General features: G+C 42.8%; 1 protein-coding gene across 2 annotated transcripts in view; it reads right to left on the bottom strand.

Annotated features, from left to right (window-relative positions):
- The window catches only part of ARFGEF3 (ARFGEF family member 3), a 116,170-nt gene that overhangs the window by 67,831 nt on the left and 26,093 nt on the right, over positions 1 to 22,246 (bottom strand). For both annotated transcript variants that reach the window (XM_087817641.1, XM_087817640.1), the window contains exons 3-5: positions 19,951 to 20,032; positions 17,038 to 17,169; positions 2,687 to 2,755 (exon numbers count right to left, since the gene is read on the bottom strand). In XM_087817641.1, coding sequence (XP_087673767.1) covers positions 2,687 to 2,755; positions 17,038 to 17,169; positions 19,951 to 20,032 — 283 coding nt within the window. The remainder of the gene's footprint in view (positions 1 to 2,686; positions 2,756 to 17,037; positions 17,170 to 19,950; positions 20,033 to 22,246) is intronic.

The raw sequence follows: 22,246 nt of genomic DNA, 5'->3' as shown, positions 1-22,246 counted from the left end.
TGAAAACCAAACGCTGTAAGCTATTTTGCAAATTCGAAAAAATAGAAAAGGAAGGCCTGTAAGAAAGATGTTTATTCCTACCTTGTACATCTGAAATAAACAATGATTTCAGATGATTCTACTATGATCCTTTCTTAAATTATCTATACATTATTCATTTAATAACCTAATAGCTATAACTACTGATTCATATACTTACATTTATAATATAAGTTGTTGCTATGTTTTCCTATAAACAGATCTGCTCTATGCTCTTTTTACGCCAGATTACGTAGATATGGGTTGAGTGGGGGGCATTACCCCTCTTTTTTAAAAGCTCACTCTGTGTCTTATTGGTGAAAACATATTCAGAAGGAACAGTGGGATAACTCTGTAGCAGATTCAACTGGTAAAGGATTTGAGAAACACGTTTGTGCCCTGGCCGGGTAGCTCAACTGATTAGAGCACTGTCTTGATATGCAAAGATTGCGGGTTCGATCTCCGGTCAGGGCACATAAAAAAAGCAACCAATGAATGCATAAATAAGTGAAATAACAAATCAATGTTCCTCTCCCTCTACTTCTCCCTTCTTCTCTCTCTCTAAAATCAGTGAATAAAATTTAAAAGAAGATATATATCAAGCACTGACAAACTGGAAGGAGAAAATGTGGAGATGATGTGGCAGGAGATGAAAGGCAAGGCGGATTAGAAGAACCACAAAGCTTGTACCTACTGGGGGTTCACCATCGAGAGAATGCTGCTGCTAGGCGGGACTCCATACTTTGCGGGGGGGTCTGATTAGTCATGACAGAGGCAAGGCAGCTGTCACCCTTGACTTCGGTGGTCCACAGCAGTGCGTGTCCACTGTTCAGGAATCGCACCCCAAATCTTTCAGATTCTTATTTAAAAAGCGGTTCCCGAGAGGAGGAGAAAGGCAGCCTACTGCTCCTCTCCGCTTGGGTTCCCTGGTGGCCACCCCCCCTCCAACTTAGGGTTTTGCAGCAACCCCTAGCTCCAGCACAGCTCCCCGGGGCCTGGCTGCACAGTGACTGCTGCATGTCCCCTCCCGCCCTTCACAGGGCAGAGGGCTAACAGGCCTGCCTCCCACATCCAACCCTGCTTCCTGCTCTGCTCAAAAACTTCAGTTGTCATTTTAAAAGCAATGGGGTATCCAAAACAGTCAGGCTCTGAGAAACAGAGAGTAGAACAGTGGCTGCCAAGGCCGGAAGAAGGGGTAAATAGAGGGGTACTGCTATTCAGTGGGTGCAAAGTTTCAGTTATGTAGGATGAGTAAGTTGTAAAGATCTGCTCTACAACGTTGTGCCATAGTTAACATTACTGTATTGTACACTTAAAATTATGTTAAGAGGGTAGATCTCATTCTAAGTGTTCTTACTGCAGTAAAAAAGGCAAACCTGCAAATACTAGAGTACTCAGAGGTAGCTCTCAAAATTCAAATTAAAAAATATTAATAGCTATTCTCTTTCTTTACCTGTATAGAGTAAAGCATATAAATGTGTTTTTTAAAAAAGTTTCCTTTCCACCTATAGAAATATACATTCAAGAACTGACTTACATTGTACTGAGAAGTCAGCTAATTATCTGCTTCTTTTTACTTTGATAGACTCAAAAATGTTCTCAAAAATAATTTTCTCTTAATTTTCACTCTTTAATGGCAAAAGGTCATGTAAAAGGTCATGAATCAGACAATATAAATACTACCCATGACAATGTTACTTAGGTGAGGTGATGGATATGCTAATTAGCTTGATTGTGGTGATTATTTTGCAATGTATACGTATATCAAAACATTGAGCTGTACAGTTTAAATATATACATTTATTTGTCAATTATACCTCAATAATGATGAAAAAAGAAAACATGCCCAAAGTGTTTAGCATCTACCTGGCATACTCAATAAATGGTAATCATTATTGCAAAAACAAAACCCTGTGAGCACTAATAGGCTTTCTTTTCTCTGTAATTTTAGAATTTACAATATCAATGCCTCGTTAAGGTCTGAATGTGTACTCTTGTCAAAATACACAAATCCTGAAGATACTGTTTTCAAGAAATGGAAGGAAATTATTCTAAGCATATTAAAATACAGCTCTGGAATGATGAGGTTTCCCAAAACCAAAGGCTTATGCCCGATGGTCAAGAAGCCAAGTTCCCTGTTGGACACACTTGTGGGAGTGCTGGAAGGTACCTATTGCTCTGAGTTGCAATACAAATGGAAAAGAAAAGGCTTTCCGATGATAGCTACAAAATGCATTCGTCAGGGCTTAGGAGACAGGAATGAAATTTGATCAATAAACATCACTCTAAATCACATACTTGGTTTCTTAAAAACCATTTAAAAAAAAAAATCAAATGCTTTTCAATTAAGCTTAGGAGAAACAGACTAAGAATGCAATCCGAGATGAGATACCAAAGTGTGGCAAGGTGGGGAGAACCAGTACTGTTATTTCCATGGTTAAAGCGTAAAGTTAAGCAAACCAACGCATGCAGAGCACCGCGACTTAGGACGATGGGCCACACAGCCTGCTTCCCACAGACCCAGTCCTTAGTGGAAATTCCCCATGGTCATGACCAGAGGAGGGCTCACCCCACCGCTGGGCTCCGCTCCACCCCGACATTTACGCCAGCAGGGATGAAGCAGCACAAACGCAAGCAGCACCTGAGGGCTGGGGCAGCCGGGACTCACCTCGGCGATCTTCAGCACCGCGCTCCCATTCAGGTCAAATGTCGGGGCGTAGGTGATGCAGAGTAAAACCTTTACCAACCAGGAGGCGAAGGAGGGAGGGAGGGAGAGAGAAGGGGTAAAAATTTAGAAAGTAATTCCTTCGGGCAGCCCTATTTACGACTCCTTTGTTCTTCGCTTTATCAAATATGTTGCTGTTCCACCCACTGCTCTCTAACGGGTGGCCGCACACTGTCCGATACAAGAGGGAAGAATACTTTAAAAAATAAAGGCTGCTACCCTCACCCCCAGGGAAGGACCACTGCAAGGCAGGCCAGCAGCGGCGTTCCTCAACAACTCCACGAGGTCCAAAACCAAGTGGCCAGGCTCAGTGCTAGACACTGTGCGCGAATGACCTAGATTGCTTTTTTAGTAAGTGTCATTATTATTGTTCCTATTTTCCTGATAGGGAAACTGAGGCTCAGGACAACTGAATAAGCCGCCCAAGATCAGTCAGGTGACAAGTCGTGGAGCTGAGATTTGAACCCAAGTAATCTGACTCCATGCCCGGAACACCTTTGCAATATTGTCTCTACTTCTTCCTAGACTCAAGCATCAGTCTACTTCCCTGTTCCTGTCCCCTTCCCAAATCCACAGGGGACTGGAAATTCTTTAATGGGCACTTTCCTCTTCCCTCCTATAACTTCCCTCAGAATGCTGCCTGGGATTTACTTATTAGTCCCAGGTTCTCCTTACTCTCCAAGATCTATAGACAGTGAGTCGATGACATATGCAGAATCTTTAGCAACCATTAAATATCTTACTTTCTACTTGTAGAGCTATTAGAGAATAGATCAATAAAAGCCTGTGGCTTTTAAGAATTGCTTCTAATTTTGGAGGTAAGACGCCAGACTCTCGCCTGTCCATTTGGCTCCTGATGCTGTGACTTTGCTCCGCTGGTAGCCTGAGACATAAAAGTGCTGGTGTCTGCTCCTTGCTCCCAAACACAACAGCCATGTCCCGCCTGCACCTTGGTCTGTGAGGGGCAGCCTTCTGAAGATGCTTCTCATCTGGTCCTGCCCAGTTCCTGGAAGAGCACTGAAGCCTAGCAAATTCACCTAATATGGGAAATATACCTCATCAGCACCCCAAGTGCAACTGTCACATGGAACAAAGACTTGCTCCTAGTCTCTCATTCTGAGTCACTAGCCAGGCCAGTCCTGGGTACAGTCACTCCTTCAGAGACAGCAAATATATATGCAATTAGAAAAGGAAAAGGGCCTGGCCGGGCGTGGCTCAGCGGTTGAGCATCGACCCAGGATCCAGGTGATTGGGGTTCGATTCCTGGTCAGGGCACATGCCCGGGTTGCGGGCTCCATCCCCAGTCGGGGGCGTGCAGGAGGCAGCTGATCAATGACTCTCTCATCACTGATGTTTCTCTCTCCCTCTCTCTCCCTCTCCTTTCCTCTCTCTGAAATCAATAAAGATATATTTTTTTAAAAAAGGAAAAGTACATTTTTGCCCATTTTAGTCACAAGGTTAGGTAAGTTCATTGTGGGCCTGTTCCTCAGTCTTGGATTCTTAAGGTGCCTGATATCCTGGAGTCGACTCCAGATAAAAATCCTCTCAATGCCATGCGGGCTGGAAGAGAGGCATAATGGGAGCAACTGCTCTATGGCCTCAAGGGAAAAGCCTTTCTTTTGTTTAATGACTATCTTTGCGGGTTTGGGCTTTGTAAGCAAGAAAGCTGTGGACAGCAGTCACCAGGGCCTATCTGGCCTGGGGAGAGGTCACATCCTCTAATACCTCTGTATTGGCTGTACCTTTGCCTGAAACCCTCCGGTCCCTGACTCCTCCTATGACTGTTCCTCATGTCACTCATTTAGTTGGCGTCTTTCAGGTCTCAGTTCAATGTCACCCCCTCAGAGGCATGCTGACTGCCCTGAACAGCCCCTCTAACATGGCCTCCAACACACCTCTGTCTCATTTACTCCAGAGCATGTGCCATAGACTTCCGTTACTGCCGAGCCTGTACCAGTCTCCCCGTTAGACTAACATCCATGAGCATCTGAAAGGCCCTCAGGCTTTCTCGTGGGAGGCTTTCTTATTTTAGTTTTTTGTACTTTGCACAGCTTCCTTTTCTTGAGTGTGTCCCCCCACCATGTTTATGGTAGGCGGGAGGGAGGGTCTGAGAAAATAAATGGCTGGTGGAGGTGGCGGTCTATGGAGGTGGGGAGGTGAGTACCAGTCTAGGGAGGTGGGGAGGTGAGTACCAGTCTAGGGAGGTGGGGAGGTGAGTACCAGTCTAGGGAGGTGGGGAGGTGGGTACCGGTCTATGGAGGTGGGGAGGTGAGTACCGGTCTAGGGAGGTGGGAAGGTGGGTACCGGTCTATGGAGGTGGGGAGGTGAGTACCAGTCTAGGGAGGTGGGGAGGTGGGTACCGGTCTGTGGAGGTGGGGAGGTGAGTACCAGTCTAGGGAGGTGGGGAGGTGGGTACCGGTCTGTGGAGGTGGGGAGGTGAGTACCAGTCTAGGGAGGTGGGGAGGTGGGTACCGGTCTGTGGAGGTGGGGAGGTGAGTACCAGTCTAGGGAGGTGGGGAGGTGAGTATCGTTCTGTGGAGGTGGGGAGGTGAGTACCGGTCCATCTGGGTTCTTGGTTTTTTAGGTATTCACAATAAAATAAAGACTGACGACTGGCAGTTCTTTACCATCTGAAAATGATGATGGTTATCAGTGTTTCTCATAGCACTGACCCTTCCAGCCTATGTACATTCATTCATACAAGGTGCACAAAAGAAGGTTTGAAAAGAAATGATCAAAAAACCCAACCCAGCTTTCTGCGAGCAAGAGCTGCTTTTTGGTGGCAGTGTCTGGAGGAAGGGGGAGCAGGGCCTATGGTGGGCGCTAAGTCGGTGGGATTCAGTCATCACGATTCTCAGGGGCACAGGGGAGGCTCAACTCCCTCTGCCACAAGGAAGCCAGGAAGCGTACGGGGAGGCCTTGCAGCAAGAGTCTGCGGCAAACAGCCTCCCTGCACCCACCCATTGCTGATTTGGCTCAAAAGACTTTTGAAGAAAGGCTTCCAAACCTGATGCCTGGCCACCAACACCTAAAGGCTCACTGAGCTACACCCAAAAAGTGAGCGCAACAGACAATAATGAAAGGAAAAGGAAGCACAGTAATGAAGTCAGCTCCTTACGCTCCCACGCAGTGCGTTGTGTTGGAAACACAGCAGGTTTTAATTACAGGGCTGACAATGCCCTGGTCCCCCATGGCTCACAGGATATATAAAGGGCACACAGGGTCTAGCAAGGATGGTGCAGCAGACAGAAATGACTTAGCGAGCAGGCTAAATGGAGAAACAGTTGATGTGCCCAATGCCAGCAAGCATTAATTCACTGAATTAAAACACAGGCCGGGTGAAAGGAAACGTAGAGCAACAGCAAATTAATTTAAAGTGTCTGACTTCCATTGCATAATGAGAGGGCAAACACTTTAAATTCACATTCTGAGCACGCTGGCCTCGAGAAAAACAGGAACACCTAAATATCGAGGGCAATTCCATTAAAAATACATCCCTTGCGGGGTCATGAAAGCATACTGCCGACATCATCACTGAACAGCAGGAACCTGAGTGACAGACAGGCAGCGTCTTGCAATCTAGCTGCTGGCACTGCCTCTATAAATGAGCTAGGGGGACAGGGCAAAAAGGCTCAGGGTCTTCCATGAAAAGGGAAAAACCATTACAAAGATTACAAGATTCTCAATCATTAAAAAACAGTAGTTGAAGAGCTACTATGTGCAAGAAGCAACTCTGCAATTTAAAATGTGTACAGAAACCCTGGATTAAAATAAAATTACCCTGGAAAGGGGAAAGTGAAGCTGATTTATTTTAAGAACTGGCACAAGTGAACAGGATCTGGCAATTCAGATATGCCAAAGAGAAGCTTGTAAAGTGCCTCATTTAAGTGAAGAGGTATTTATGTATAGGAAAAAAACATAGGGTTCAGTACTATCCAGGGTTTCAGGCATCCACCAGGGATCTTGGGACACATCCCCCACAAATAAGTGATGGTGGGGACTACCGTATATAATAACTCTGAAGGTTAGAAGACATTGAACTGGGGAAGAGAGACTTTGCAGATGAGATGACTATGAGCAAAGCACTAATACGGGAGAGAAAAAGGAGAGACAGGTGTACCAAGCAGAGGAAATGTCATGAGTAAAGGTACGGAAGTGTGAAGGTAGAGGCTAGAGATGATGCTAGAGGATAGGATGGAACCCTATTGCACGTCGATTTAAATGCCCTATTTAAGTGTTCTGCGTGTATTATTTTAGGGTTGGTCAGGCCAACAAATCACAACTAAAATGAACTGTACTAAGGCAAACTGGAAATCGAAGTGATAAAGGAGACAATAAGATGTTGGTGAAGTTGAAGACAGATAACAGTCATTCCAGTAGAAATGGACTGACTGTGGTGCATTTGGCAAAGGGATGCAGGGAATTCCCAAAATGGAAGGCAACGGTCACCGTATTTGAAACCTGGGTATCATTCTACCACCGTTCTCCCCACCTAGTCCCTCATGTTCCGGCCAGTCTGGCTAAAATCTGTTACCTCCTCCATTCCCATGTGCTTCCAAAGCTTTATATTAGACAGTAATAAAGTAACATTCTTAAGAACAATGGTATCCCTTGTTCAAAATGCATAATACAGACATCACTGCTACAGATGTGACAATCACAGAAAGGGCAGAAAATGTGAAAGGTTTTTTCCACAGCATTTATTTGGAGCAATTTAGATGTGATACTTAAATCTGTGTGCCCTCTCCACCCCCATTAGATTCATAAGCTTCTTAGTAGTAAGGTCTTTTTGATGCCCACCGAGTTTACAGCACCTTGCTGGGCCCTAGGAGACACGGTGAGTCCTGGCCCAGGCTCAGTCCCTCCTATGCGCTGTCCGCATGAGTAATCAACCTCAGAGAGTGTCAGTGGGACTGTGCTTAGCCATTAGTGGAAAATGTGTAGACAATCTGATAAGACAGCCCAGTTGTACAGAAGGAAATTGTCCTGGGAATCTGAATGTCAGATCCAGGTGGTATGACTGGCTAAAGGCAGTTTTTGCAACCACACACTGAAGTTTCAGAGGCCTGGTTAGGGCAATCAGAAATTAGTAAGCCTCCTTTCAGGATGTCCAGCCATCTGGCAGGACCTCACTCTGGAGAGCGAAAAAAACCACCTCTGCTCACCAGAGGTCATCTCCCATGAGACTTATGGAACATTCTCCCTCCCTGACATCTTCTGCTCTGCTCTGCTGAGAACTTGTCCTTGGCACTTAACATAGCAAATGGTAACTCGCCTAAGATTTATCTTTCAAAGATCTCATTTCTGCTAAAGTTCCAAATAAGTCCTCAGCAGGACCATTTCCAGGGAGTAAAGAAGTGATTCTTGAACTTACTGGACAGCAACTGTATGTTCACTTTATGTCTACCTGTGTGCTGCATTTTCAGGCCCCCATTCATTTATGCAACAAATATTTACTGAGGTGTTAACGGGGGTCAGATCTAGCTCTAGGTGTTGAGCATACAATGAACAAAAAAGACCCTGATCCCTGACCTTGCAGAACTAACTTCTGGTTTTGAAGGCAGTCATAAAATAAGAGATTATAATAAGTTGCTATAAGTATCAGGATTGGACAAATACACTGAACTCTGTACTTATGGGTCCAACACATAGCACACCAGTTGTAATACTGTTTTTATCTTTTCATGGAAGTCTACTTGAGTCAACCTACCCACAGGCACATGGAGGACATGGGGGCACACTGAATGGACAAGGAATTCTTCTTTCCCTCTTTCTTAAACTATTAAAATTCTTAATTTATATATGAGTGCTTCTTGAGGTGACTGTAGTTTCATTTTTCCAAATACCCGATGTTATTTGTAAGTCAAACCAAACAAAGTAATCTACCAGAGCTCAAAAAAGTATCTAAAAATTGGAGCCCAGCCTGCAGAAGGCCTTATCTTTCCTGGGGCACAGAGAGGGGAGTTGACTCTCTTGAAATCCTTACTGCCAGGCACATTTCAAACCCCAGCTCTAATTCTGGCAGAAAATTTAGCTTTGTTGTTTAAAACTCTTTCTGGTCTCTCATGTATATTGGCTGGAAACTTTATAAAAATGAAAAGTAATTGCATAATTCCTTCTCTTTAGAAACATTTCAGTTCTTTTTTTACTTGTCAAAGTCATTAGAATGAGGCAGAAAATTCAGTGGCAAGCCTTGAATAGCAAGACACCATACGCCTTTCTCTTCCGTGCGGGGCACGTGGAGCGAACGGCTGAAAGTGGACCTGGGCCAGGAAACAGTTAGTATTAGCCCATAATGTCAAACTCTTGTATTTCTTTACATTACTTTTTAAAAATATAATTCTTTACTATCTGACCATATGAACTCACACTATCTCTCTCCTAAGATGGTCTCTTCAAACCCATGATTCAGTGAGGAACTCTTGCTCCAAGTCCTGTAATCATCTTGGATTTCACCTTTCTCCACACCTACCTATGTCACTGTCATCGCCAGGTGCTCCTGGTCTCTCTGTAAATCCGCTCAGCGCAGTCAGCTGCACTTTTCTGCCCTCAGTTGCAAGGGACCCTTCCTGTCACTACCAACCTGCTACCAACAACTGCGTAAGTCCTGTCAAGTAACTGAACCATTCCAACTTCAATTTTCCTGTAAAAAGAAGGATCTGGTGATGTATGAGGTTGCTTCAGTTCTAAAGCCAAATCCATGTTGGTCTTTCTCAGTTTTGAACTCACCCAGATGTTTATCTATAATCACAACTTGGGTTTCTTTTGTTTGCTGTTTATCCTGGTGGGCCTCTGAAAACTGCCACAAGTGTTTCCTCCTCTCCATTAGTCAATAACTGAATTAACAAGCAATTAGCAAGCCATATGCCAGACGCTCTGCCAGGCACCGAAGGGATAAACACAATACTAACAGAATGCAATTAGTTCTCACTTACTACCTAGTGAAATTCTGTAGTCATGCCTGACTCAAGAGTTGAAGACCGACTAGTTGGAAAGATTATAATGCGCAGTTTCCCTGAACAAGCCATGGCAGGTAGCCCCCTGGGTCTCAGCTAACCTCACTCCTCTCTGAATGCACTGTAATCCCTTTCCACCGCGAAAAGTGAAGTTAAAGAAGAAAAAAAAAGAGCAGGAGGTGGCAGAGGAGATGTGCCAGCTGCCTCCCACTGGGGGAAAATAAATCAGACTATGATCCTCATGTGACAAGTGACTGTGGCAGACTGCCACTTCTCTCTCAACACTATCCTCTTCGTTTTCAAGAATAGAACTCAGGCACATGGCTGCCCCCCCCAAAAAAGACTGCACTTCCCAGCCATCCTTACAGCTGAGTGCGGCCATATGACCAAGTCTGGCCAATGGCACGTAAGCAGAAGTGTCCTCCTTCCCCTTCCTTCTGCCAGCTGGCTGGAATGGGGACATGGTGACCGAGAATGGGGCACCATCATGGACAACAAGGTGGGGAAACAAAATCCAAGAAACAGGCATCTCCGATAATGTGGTTCAGCTAAGAATGACCTAAGATTATGCAAAAGAAAAATAAATTCCTGCCTTGTTTCAGCGGAAATGAATCCTAACTAATACAGTAATCCTTTCTTCCCTTTCTCCAACCCAATCCTTGCCTGTTTCTTTCTAATGCTTTAGATCTATTTGCTTTAAATATTACTTCATAGGAATAGACTTCTCTGATCTTTTCATCTGCCCTTTTCATCAGGCCCTATTATAAATACACTTTTGGTTTCCTAGATTTTTCTTCCATTGTATTTATCACAGTTTATGTGTATTTATGTATTTCATTGATTTCTTTCTCCATCACTGGCCTTCAGACAACGATTCTGTTTTTGTTTCATTTTGGTTTCATTTTTATCACCACAGGATCTTCTGTGCCTCACACAGTACCTGGCATACAGGAAACAATAGATATTTGTAGAATAAATGACTGAAAAAAATTGGAGGATCTCCCCCACTCTACTGGGAACTCTAAAACATCCACAGTAAACGTGGCAGGCCTCTGCACTTGTGCTTGCTTAACAAAAACCACAGGGAAAAGTTTGAAAACACTTAGAGTAGCTCTCAGACGTACTCAAGTGGTATGGCACTTGGAAATGGTGATGCATCATAAAAAGAAATGAATAGATAATGTGAAAATATCTTTATGTCAAAAAGTAATACATAAACTATTTAAAGGAAAATTACATTTCTAAGCTTTCAATGTTTTCTTCTCACTTTTTCACATATTTTTATTATCTGCCTGATGCAGTCACACCAAGGGGTAAGGAAGCTTGGGAGAAAAACAGTAAGAATTTTATCAATGTGTATACAAAGTAGAAAAAACTTTCTTCAATCTTTGCAGAAGGAAGAGGGAGAGCTGTTGGAGAATCATTTTCTTAGCAGAACCACATACTTTAGACACTTCCTTGCATTAACCACAGAAATAATGTTTGCAATCATGACAGATCAATCGCCAACGACTGTACATTCGAAATTAAACATTTTTCATCAAACACTGGATTTTCCCTTAATACTAGAGATTGCTGAAAATCTTTAACATGTCTTAAGAGCTTTAGACGAAGAAGGGATTTCTCCTTGTATGAGAAGGCAAGACAATTTTGCCATTTCACCCTCAAACGTCACTAATGATCATTCCTCCCGTAAGGCACTCTAGAAGGCCACATGTCCAAAGTTAAAAAACCAAAATATGAGACTCTGCCATTAAAATATTATTGAGAAGGGGCTTAGAAAAGATCTTTTCATTTGGCCTGTTTCTTACTCCCAGACCAAGGCATGGGCTGCAATGCTGGTACATAGTATAAAAACACTCTCTCCTCCCTACTGTAAGACCAGAGTTCTAAATGGACACCCTGGAGCTTAGGTCTATAAGCTCTACAGACAGTAAGTTCTCTTCCCATGAATCATTCACCTTTGCATTTTCTGTAGACATATGGTTGGCTTTTGTTATAAAATATAAAAATAGCTCTACAGTAAATGACATTTTCTTGCCCTTCCCCCAATTTACATTCTCAGTCTCTCCTTCTCTCTCTCCCCCTCCCTCCCTTCTCTCTCTCTCTGTCTCTCAAACACACACATACACACACACACACACCAGGGCCATTAGCTAGTTTAGTGATAAAATGACTTTGATTCTTTCTTCATATATGAACCTAGCTAATTGAACTAGTAAAGAAATACAATGTCATGGGAAGGTACAGAAAACACACAGGACTTCAAGTCACTTCTAGCTTTGTCCCTCATTAGCCTGTGACTTAACTTTTCTGTTCAATCAACTTTAAAATGTCTTTAAGGATAGAATTAGAAGGGTTCCCATTCTTTAAGAATACAGGTTTGTCCTCAGGCTGAATTACAGTTCAAATACTGTCCCTGTCATTTAATTAGGTGTGTGATCTGAGTATGGATGTTTAAGTACTTAGCAGAGTGTCTGATGTACAATAAATGTTAAATAATCAGCTCCTGTCATTTCTCTTTTGAAAACTGTAAAGCCCTCCACCAATATTCATGTCTATTACCCAAAGATGCACATAAAATAAGACATCTGATAATAGAATATTTATCAAATGCTTTCTCAGTATCCAGTATCCTATCTTGCCTTATCCACAAAGCTGGCCTGCCCTTCCCAGATAAAGTGCTCTTATTTCTGACGCTTACAGAGGCAGAAGGCCAGCCATAATTCCCTGTAGTCTTTGAAGACTCAGCCAGCGGTATCAGTTAATAACCTTGCTAAAGGTTATCCATCAGAAAGAAGGGGGGAAAGTCCCAATTGCTCTAGTCAGAGATGTCATTAGTTATGTACCCAGAGCCTATTGACTCTGCATGGCATTCACAGAAATGGCACACACCATGGGAAAATACTACCAAAGCAGACAAGTACTTAACCTAACTATTAAGTAGCTCAGTGCTGTCTACTAATTCATTTCAAAGGTACTCTGTCTTCAGAGGAACCTACTTTCTGATTCTCTACAATTCTGACGCTTTATTTGATTGAGCTATGAATTTTTATTTGGATTCTATAGCCATTTTAATAAATCAAACTTGCCTTCTCTCCCCCTCTTGCTAGATAGTAAACCATGTAGAACAGCTCCTAGACTAAGTGATCCAACCTCACTCCCATTAAAGTTGTCAGCAGCAAGCATCTTTGATTCTTTCTAACCCTCCAATTGAAAGTCTAGGTTCTCCTTTCTATATGAGAACAGTACATTCAGAATCTTGAATTTCATTATTAGTTAGTGTCTGTTTAATGTTAGGGAAATCTCTAAAGGAGAAAGCCATATTATGTTCTCTCCAAGAATTTAATACAATTGCTACACACTATTGAGAGTGTGACATGGCCCAATTTCTCATGTTTATAAACACTAGATAGCAATAGATGAGTAAAATGCACAATAGAGCTTTTTCTTTTTCTTTTTTAATTAATTAAATTTATTTTTCCACCACCATTTATCCCCTCTACAGCCCCTTCCACCTCCACCCCCCATCCCCACAATCACCACACTGCTGTGTCCATCTCCATGAGTTCTCTTTTTTCTTTATAGCTCAACCCCTCCCCCCACTTCCCCCAAGAACTGTCCGCCTGCTCTCTATCTCTAAGTCTGTCTCTATTTTGCTTGACAGTTCAGTTTGTTCATTAGATTCCACATATGAATGAAATCATATGGTACTTGTCTTTCTATGACTGGCTTATTTCACTCAGCATAATGTTTTCCAGGTTAATCCATGCTGTCACAAAGGGTAAAATTTTCTCCCTTTTTATGGCAGAGTGGTATTCCATTGTGTAAATGTACCACAGCTTTTTTATCTGCTCATTTACTGATGGACCCTTGGGCTGCTTCCAAATCTTGGTTGTTGTAAATAACGCTGCAACGAACATGGGGGTGCATATATTCTTTTGAGTTAATGTTTCTAGTTTCTTCAGATAAATTCCCAGAAGTGGAATCGCTGGGTCATAAGGCATTTTAATGTCATAATGATATTAGCAGAACAAGGACTTAAGAGTTTTTACTTGGGTCATTACAAGTATTACAGAATTACAAGTTAAAGGGGTGCACACTTCTGCAGATGACCTACAGTAAATATAGAAATTCCTCCTTCATAGAGAATGGGTGTAAAACTTATTATCTTTAAGCCAGAAATGCTATACTTTGGATATATCTCTTCATACCCAAACAACTAATCTAAATCTGAGAAATTGGAAAGATCATAGAGCACTCACTTGCGGGCAATCACAGTCAGGCCACCATCTCCAAAGTTTCATCTGATACTAACAATCATACCACTCTAAAGTATAGTTGTCTCATCATTAATTTTCTAGCTCTATGCCAAAAATGTCTGTCTAAAATAAAATGTAGTACCAAAAACATCAGCTTAAGGCTAGGTTTGCTGTGAACTGACCTTGTGCACTGTACCTATGGGACTGCAAATTGGTGCAGTCACTATAGAAAACAGTATGGAGATTCATCAAAAAACTAAAAATAGATTTACTATATGACCCAGCAATTCCACTTTTGAGTCTTTATGTAAAGATAATGAAAACACTAATTCAAAAAGATATATGCACCCGTGTTCACTGCAGCATTATTTACAATAGACAAGATATGGATGCAACCTAGGTGCCCATCAACAGACAAATGGATAAATATAAAGACAAATGGTATATATGCAAAATGGAATATCACACAGCAAGAAAAAAGAATGAAATCTTGCCATTTGCAACAACACAGATGTACTTAGAGGGTATTATGCTAAGTGAAATAAATCAGACAGAGAAAGACAAATACTGTGTGATTTTACTTACATGTGTAATCAAAACAAACAAACAAACAAACAAATAAACAGAACAAAACCAAACAAAAACAGACTCACAGAAACTTAGACCAACCCAATGGTTGCCAGTGGGGGAATGAGTGAAAAAGGCGAAAGGGAATACAGTCAATAATCTTGTGATAAGTTTGCACAGTGACAGATGAATGCTAGAACTAGTGAGGAGATCACATTGTAAGGTATAAAAATGTCTAATCACTGTATTGTACCCCTGAAACTAAGGTAACTAACACTGTATTGTATACCAATTATGCTTACATTAAAAATATTTTTTTCCAATTTCAATGTTGAACTAGTTTAAAATAATAGCATGCAACAAAAGCCCTTATCTTTTTAAGTATTTTGGAAATCTAATTGTAAAGAATGGCAGCCCAGATTGTTGTTTTTCTTTTTTCTGACAACGGCTGATTTCTTTCCAGACCTTAACTACAAATACCATGGTCTATTATGGTGCCATTAAAAAGTCCATTAAGATGGTTTTCCAGGATTTCCAGTAGAGTTAACATGTGTCAGCTCCTGTCCTCAGCAAAGCAAGCAGAAGGCACCACTGGGCTGTTATTTTTCTAAAGCAAGTATAAGTTTCAAAACAGGTATTAATGTGGACATAACCATTTAAACATCCTGCTTCTCCACAGCTCCTAGAAAAACAGGTACTTTCTCATTTTAATTTTTAATACATACTCCTGTACTCTATAAAAAGCTGTATGCCTGGGAGAATTTCCAGAATAATATGAAATCTGGGAGGTGTGTCTCTCAGTATGACACCAGAGCTCAGTCTCCAGTATCTGGAGACTTACTTAGTAGCAGACGAAGGACTCAGCAGGCTAGGCTAGGAATTCGTAAAAGCAATTACCACGGCACCGGGCCTCGCTTCTCTCTCGCAACAGTGGCCCAGAGGGAGTGGAGAAGTACAAGTCTGGAGGTGGGTGCTCTCTGGTTCCTATAACTGCACAACTGACAAACATATGCCAAAGGACAGGGCAAACCTGTATATTACCGAATCTAAGAGAGCTGAAGACGAGTGAGCGGTTCAAGACCAGCCAGCTCTGAGATGCTCAATGTTTCCCGTGACTTCCACTGCGATTCTGACTCAGCAGCAGTGGCACAAGTAGGAAGAGTAGTGGTAACTATAACACTCTGAAAGCACTTGGTTTGTGCCAGATACTTTGCTGAGTTCTTTACAAATATCACCCTATTTAATCCTCATGGCAAACCTACTGGGTCGGTGCTACTATTACCCCCATTTTACAGATGAGAAGACCAAGCCAGAGTGGTTAAGGAATCTGTCCAAGGAAATGAATCTGGTAGGAAATGAGTGAGGATTCAAACCCAGACAGGCTGGCCTCGGAGTCTGAGCTCTTCAGAGCTCTACACTAAATTACTCATCCACAGGGTTAGCGTGAGTCCCAGGGCGTGAAGAAAATGTCATGACTGAAATCAAGCTTTTCTTCTCTGAGTGGAGAAACTGGAACCCAGAGGAGGGAAGTCTCTTATTCCGGACAAAAATCCGTCAGTGCACTTCCAGGAAGAAATCATTATATGACACCAGCTATTCTTAAACATTCCTCTAGGGAGAAAACAGGCAGGTGGCATTATTAAAGCCAGCCCAGTGGTTCCAGCTGTGTTACTCTGACCAAGGTGCTGTTCTGGGAAGAGATTTCCATCCTTTCCTGCCCAGCTCACTCTTCACAGGATATGACACACTTCAGGTACTTTCTCATTTTAATTTTTAATACATATTCCTGTACTCTACAAAAAGCCGTATGCCTGCAAGAATTTCCAGAATAATATGAAATCTGCGAGGTGTGTCTCTCAGTATGACACCAGAGCTCAGCCTCCAGTATTTGGAGACTTAATAGCAGACAAAGTCGGTGTAAGGGGCTCCCAATCAATCAATCACGGTGATTCTCAAGGGAGGGAAAGGGCAAGGGGAAGGAGAGATGCCAGCCCCAAACGGAGATGGTAGCTGGAATGTGGGAAACAGGGTCACAAAATTTGAGCATGGGGAAAAAAAGATGTGATTCTGATATGGCTCCCAATTATGGTCTTCCTTCCCCTAAACCAACTACTCTAAAACCTTCGTGCATGTCAAAACATCATTAGGTCTCTGCTTTGTTATAACATGCACAGAATGAGCAGATCGATCCCAAGCTAGAACTGCTCACATACATTCTCTCGAAAAGCGATCAATATGTTTTCTAACACTTGATATGCATGATTGGGCCAAAAATCTTACAGACGTATTGAAATCGTACTTTTTTACTTAGCTGCCCTTTCTGTTCAATAATCAAGGTTACTCTGGGGGCCCATAAGCAAGGATAACAACCATACATTCCAAACGCAGGGTGAGCTAGCATGACCAATATGCACTTTCCAGAAAACAATGAGAACTGGGGGGGGGGGGGGGGGCAGTCAGAGATTGTCCCTGTGCCAATGACGCAGACTGGTAGCCACATCAAACCGACCTTCATCACTTCCACCTGCAGGTCTTCGTGGAGGGCCGGCGTCACTTTCACGGCGTTCAGGATCTGATCGAGCAGCTGCTTCTCATCAGAGTCCGTTTCCATGGATACAAACCTCTCTTCTGACAGAAGCTTCTGCAGAGGCACAAGGAGTGATCAGAGAGAGGGGTCGCCTGCGCCTTGTTCTGCGGTACCTTAGGGTCATTTTTCTCAGTACGGATGGAGGGTAATGGCTGGAGGCCATTAGGAAAGAGCTCCTGCTATGTGCCATTGAAAAGAAAAAAATGCACCAAATCTTTGTAAACAGTTTTTGGGCCAAGTCTTTTTTCTGCTAATAGATAATTCATTACAAATTTTATCAAGTGACATTCTAACAAGTGGCATAAAGGTTCTTTGGGTGACGGAGGTGCGGGACGAGCGTGCAGAGGGGAATCCATCCCTCCAACGGTCGAGCTCACACAGGCTCTTTCTGAATGGAGCTGGTCCCAGGGAAGGAGGGGTCTTGTAGACAAGTCCCTTTTCTCAGATGTTTACCTTTCCACTTACCACTGTGACCTGTCATTTACCCAGGAATTTCTCATGAATCCACAAATCTTAATGTATATTCACCAGAAAACAAGTCCTACAAAAACCTAAAGAAGACACGCACTTTCACCAGGTTTTCCAGGAGCTGTTACCCCCCACAGGACGTCCCTTTCCTTGTTCAGGAAAACTCCTGCTTTTCATGAAATCCTTCCTTAGACTGTACCCAAATCCACATGCCCGCAGCTTCTGCTCCCCCATCCTTCCCCGGAGCCACATGGATGAAGCTTCTAAAATATCTACAGTCAGCTGTGACATCCACCCACGTCTTTTCTCCTCCACACTAAACTCCTTGGGCACCTTCAGTGACACAGCTTCACAGGTGCTCTCCTGCTTACCTCCAGCGGGAACGTAGCCTTCAAGGGTGGCCTGACACGAAAGAGGGGTTTACCTCTACGGTGAACTGTGGACTGTGGGTGGCGAGGATGTGTCAATGTAGGCTCCTCCTTGGTTAAAAAAGACCATGTGCCACTCTGGTGAGTGATGTTGATGACGGGGAGGCTATGCGTGTGTGGGGGCAGAGGTACATGGGAATTCTCTGCACCTTCCTCTCAACTTTATTGTAAACCTAAAACTGCTCTAAAATAATAAAGTCTTTTAAAGATAATAACAAATAAAAAGATGGCAGAGGAAAATATGAGAAAGAAATGGGGTCTTTGGTGGGTCCACCCAGCTGCGGGCACCAAACCCCAAATGGCCTACCTCTAGGATTCTAGTCATGTAAAATAATTGAATGTGTTTGCTGCCTACAAACAAACAAACAAACAAACAGTAATTCGTAGCTTTAATCACATTCTCAGATCAACTTAGCTTAGCTGTAAGTCACGGCATATTCTGTGCTGACTCACCCAGAAACCCCTAATTCTCACTCATAACGGCTCATGTTAAGCTGTTCTCCCTCCATCCTGTCCCGGGGCAGTGGAATCCTTGAAACCCAGTGAAGGGCTTTATATTAATCCCTGTTCAATCTGTCCTTGGACAATTCAGTGTAGAGTAGCTGCTGTGATGAACTTTTGGATTCAGATTCAGCCCTCTTTTAGCTGAATGCCACTGCAGATCAGGAGAATCTTCTCGGGACTCTCTGACATTTTGCCTATATTCTCTGGACAGAGATTTTTTTCACTATCATCTAGTGCATGCAGGGCAGCCCGGAGTTAAAGTTAATATACAAACCCATTATTAATTACAGTGATAAAGACTAGGAAGCCGTGAAAAATGCCTAGAGTTAATGGGAGGTAAAAAGAAATGGTCAGAGAAAGCTCATTGCCTACCACATCGTTGATGTTATCAAAAGTACGTAAGCCCGAAGTAACTAAATGGAAAATTTATGCAAGACTTGAGAAAAAGGAACATCACTGGCAGGTCAAAACAACTTCCCATTCATTTTTATCATTGGCCCAGTCACCTTGGAGAAAAGCAAAGTTTTTCATAACATTATGGACGATGTTTAAAATTTTCTAATGCTATTGTATATTAAAACATACTTTACCTAATTCCAATCCACTGGGGGTAAAAAGAAGCATACGTTTCTTACTTTTTTATGTGTTAACTCAAAAGTCATTAGGGACCGCTCTGAACTTAGGAGCTACCAATGAAATTGTACATACTGATGTGAAAAGACATCCTACAAATGCTGCTGATCTACGGCCATGCCAGTAACCCCCACAGGCTTGAACTTCACAGTGCTTGTCACTTAGAACATAAACCACTTAAAAAGTCAATGTATTTAGACAGCCAGCTCCCTCGCACTGCTGGAACGAGATCTATTATGCAATGTGTAAAACACAAACGAACAAATGCTCAGAGAAGGAAATGTGCTCAAGCAATCTAACTTTTCTTATTAGACCAAATTTACCTTTTCTTCCCAATCTTGCTCTGAAACTAAAACACATTAACACATTTCTCAAACTAAGTGTAGAGTAGGAAACAAAACAGAATGTTTCAGGTTTACCATCAATTTCCATGACACAGAACCACAGATGTTGAGCGTATACAAGTTCTGAGTTGTATGGAACTTGAGGTGTCTCTCTTGGGATCCCTTATTCCCCTAAAAGTTAGATATCACATAAAATACTTCATTTCTGTGTGGGCTTAGCTGGGTCCCATGAATCAGTGTGTGAGGACAAAAGATCAATAAGATAATGCGGCGCACAGAGAAATGTTGATAAATATTTTTAAAAATCGTGTTATCCTCTATGGTTATTACCTAGTTCAATCCAAATTCTGTCTGGGTCTTTAAACAGCTAATACTTAAAATATTAACTATTTGCTCTTTCCATGCCAAAGCAGCCTGTCAATTTCTGTCATCCCCAGTGCACTCAGGGACAGCCATACCTGCATCCCTGCCAAGGCATGTTGGGCCAGCTTCACGTTCTTGGATTCCAAAGCCAACTGGAGAGGCAGCAGGCATTTCTCCCTGGCAAACACATAAACAAGGACATGTGAGCTCAGCTAAGTTGGCAGTCAAGTGATAGAAGCCTTATGGACACCCCCCACCCCCCAAGTGCTGCCACGCACACACATACAAAACTATAACCAATCATGAAAATGCACATGGGCTTCAAAAAAATACAGCCAAAAAAAACCTGTGCAGAAATGATGGCACAGCTGCAGCTTCCCTTCTTAGTACGGCTCCAAAAAGAGCAAACACAAGGACTGTCAAACAATTGTTTTGGTGCACCAATTATTACATGATGGGACCCTCACCAGTCCATGAACGTGCCTTGCTCTTTCCCAAATTAACAGAACTGCTCGTACGAGGACACGTGGGATGAACAGCCCTAGGAAGCAGCGTTCATACGGATTTCTATGCCTTGCTCATTCCCCTCGCTCACCTAGGAGGTGGCTGCACCACCACCACTGACTTGCCGCATCAATTATAAATTATAAACTGAAATTCTGTTAACTTGCCAATTTCTCCCCAAATCAAAGTGTTCAATAATCATTTATAATTTTTAAAATTTTCTCTTTCGTCTCCAGTAAGAGGTATATCTGAATTTCTGATGGGTTCTTAATAAACACATTTCCAGGACAGAAATACACATTAATCATCAAGAACTTTGACCAATGGGAAGTACCGGTGTCATGGAAGAAACAAACAAAATACATGAAGAGCTATTTGGATATTTTAAAGCTTAAAAAAAAACACATGACCCTGGTTGGGTGGCTCGGTTGGAGCATCATCCTGTACACCAAAAAGGCTGCAGGCTTGATTCCTGGTCAAGGCACCTACCTAGGTTGTGGGTTTGATCCCTGGTCGGGGCACATAAGGAAGGCAACCAATCATTGTTTCTCTCCCTCCCTCTCCCCCCCCCCCCCCCGGAATCAATAAAAACATTTCCTTGGGTGAAGACTACAAAAAAAACCCTGTACCCTAAAACATGTTAGTAAAGGACTACAAAGAGAAACATATCTGTTGGAAGCATTCCCTCTAAATAATTAAACAACAGACCAAGAATTTTAATCAACCCATTATTTCCCCATGGAGTTACAGCGGCACAACAAACGAAATGTAACTTAATTCTACCAGGTTCTTCTTTCCTCACTTAAACCAGAGCAGCCCCATTATTACCCGTTTTATATTTTCGCCATAAACTGAAAGGGTCATCGACTTTACGGAGTGTGAAAACCACAGCGTCAGACTATGGGATTTCACCTTCGGAGAAATAAGGGTCACGGCTGTAGGACACAATGAAGCAGAAGTTAACTGAAGCTCTGATTCCTTCCTGTCCACCCTGCGGCTCCGCTGCTTTCCCAGGGAATCCTCCGTTAGCAGCTCCGAGACACACGGAGTGAGTGTCACAGACACTCCCTAAAGCTGGTCACAAAGACAGAACAAAGAGGGTTCGCCCTCCTAATCCTTCTTACCTCCCCCCTCACTGACTGGATGTTACGACACCCAGTTTTATGTGACAACTGATTAGCATTACCTCCGTTTTTCCTTAGATACATCCTTGGACAGATGGATAAATTATCCAACTGTGTGACTTCCAGTTGGGTGGCTAGAATTTTATCGCTGTTATTGTTATCATCAGCCTGTAACAGTTACGGGGCAAACACTGCTATGCAGTCAATTAAAGCAGGAACAGCTGATTTTTCCAATTTCATTTCTTTTACTTAATCATAACCAGTTCATAAGCTTGGAAATATTAATTGGGAGAGTGAAGCCGAGTGAGAAGTAGGAATAATGGGCAGACGGAGTATTAACCAAAGAACCACAGAACTTCATCTGTAAACCCTTGAAACAGTCAAATTTCCATGAGGATTAATTCACTGTGAAAGAACTTCCATCTCAGATTTAGAGTGAGACCTGCCAGTGAGGGCACAGTGCCAGCGAGCAAGTGTGGAGGGCCAACGCTCTCATACTCCCATAGCTGGGAGCAGGGAAAGTCTCTGCTGGGTGGCTATGTGCTGAAAATGCACAAATATTGCATATTACTCACCAAGGGCACCTAACAAGAGTAGAAGCCACGTTCAGCAGCAACAAGGACGCTCCTGGGAATGTTGCACCTGCTGACCCTTGGGACGCACCATTAAGTCCGCATATAAGCTGGTGCGTACTCGTGTTACTCTGCCATCTGCAGTGTTAGTCCTTGAAACCCTCATTCCACTCTCTCACCTACTTATTTAT

Source organism: Miniopterus natalensis, chromosome 5 (assembly GCF_054644295.1).
Source record: "Miniopterus natalensis isolate mMinNat1 chromosome 5, mMinNat1.hap1, whole genome shotgun sequence".
Classification (NCBI taxonomy): Eukaryota; Metazoa; Chordata; class Mammalia; order Chiroptera; family Miniopteridae; genus Miniopterus; species Miniopterus natalensis.
This window is presented reverse-complemented; position numbering and strand designations above follow the sequence as displayed.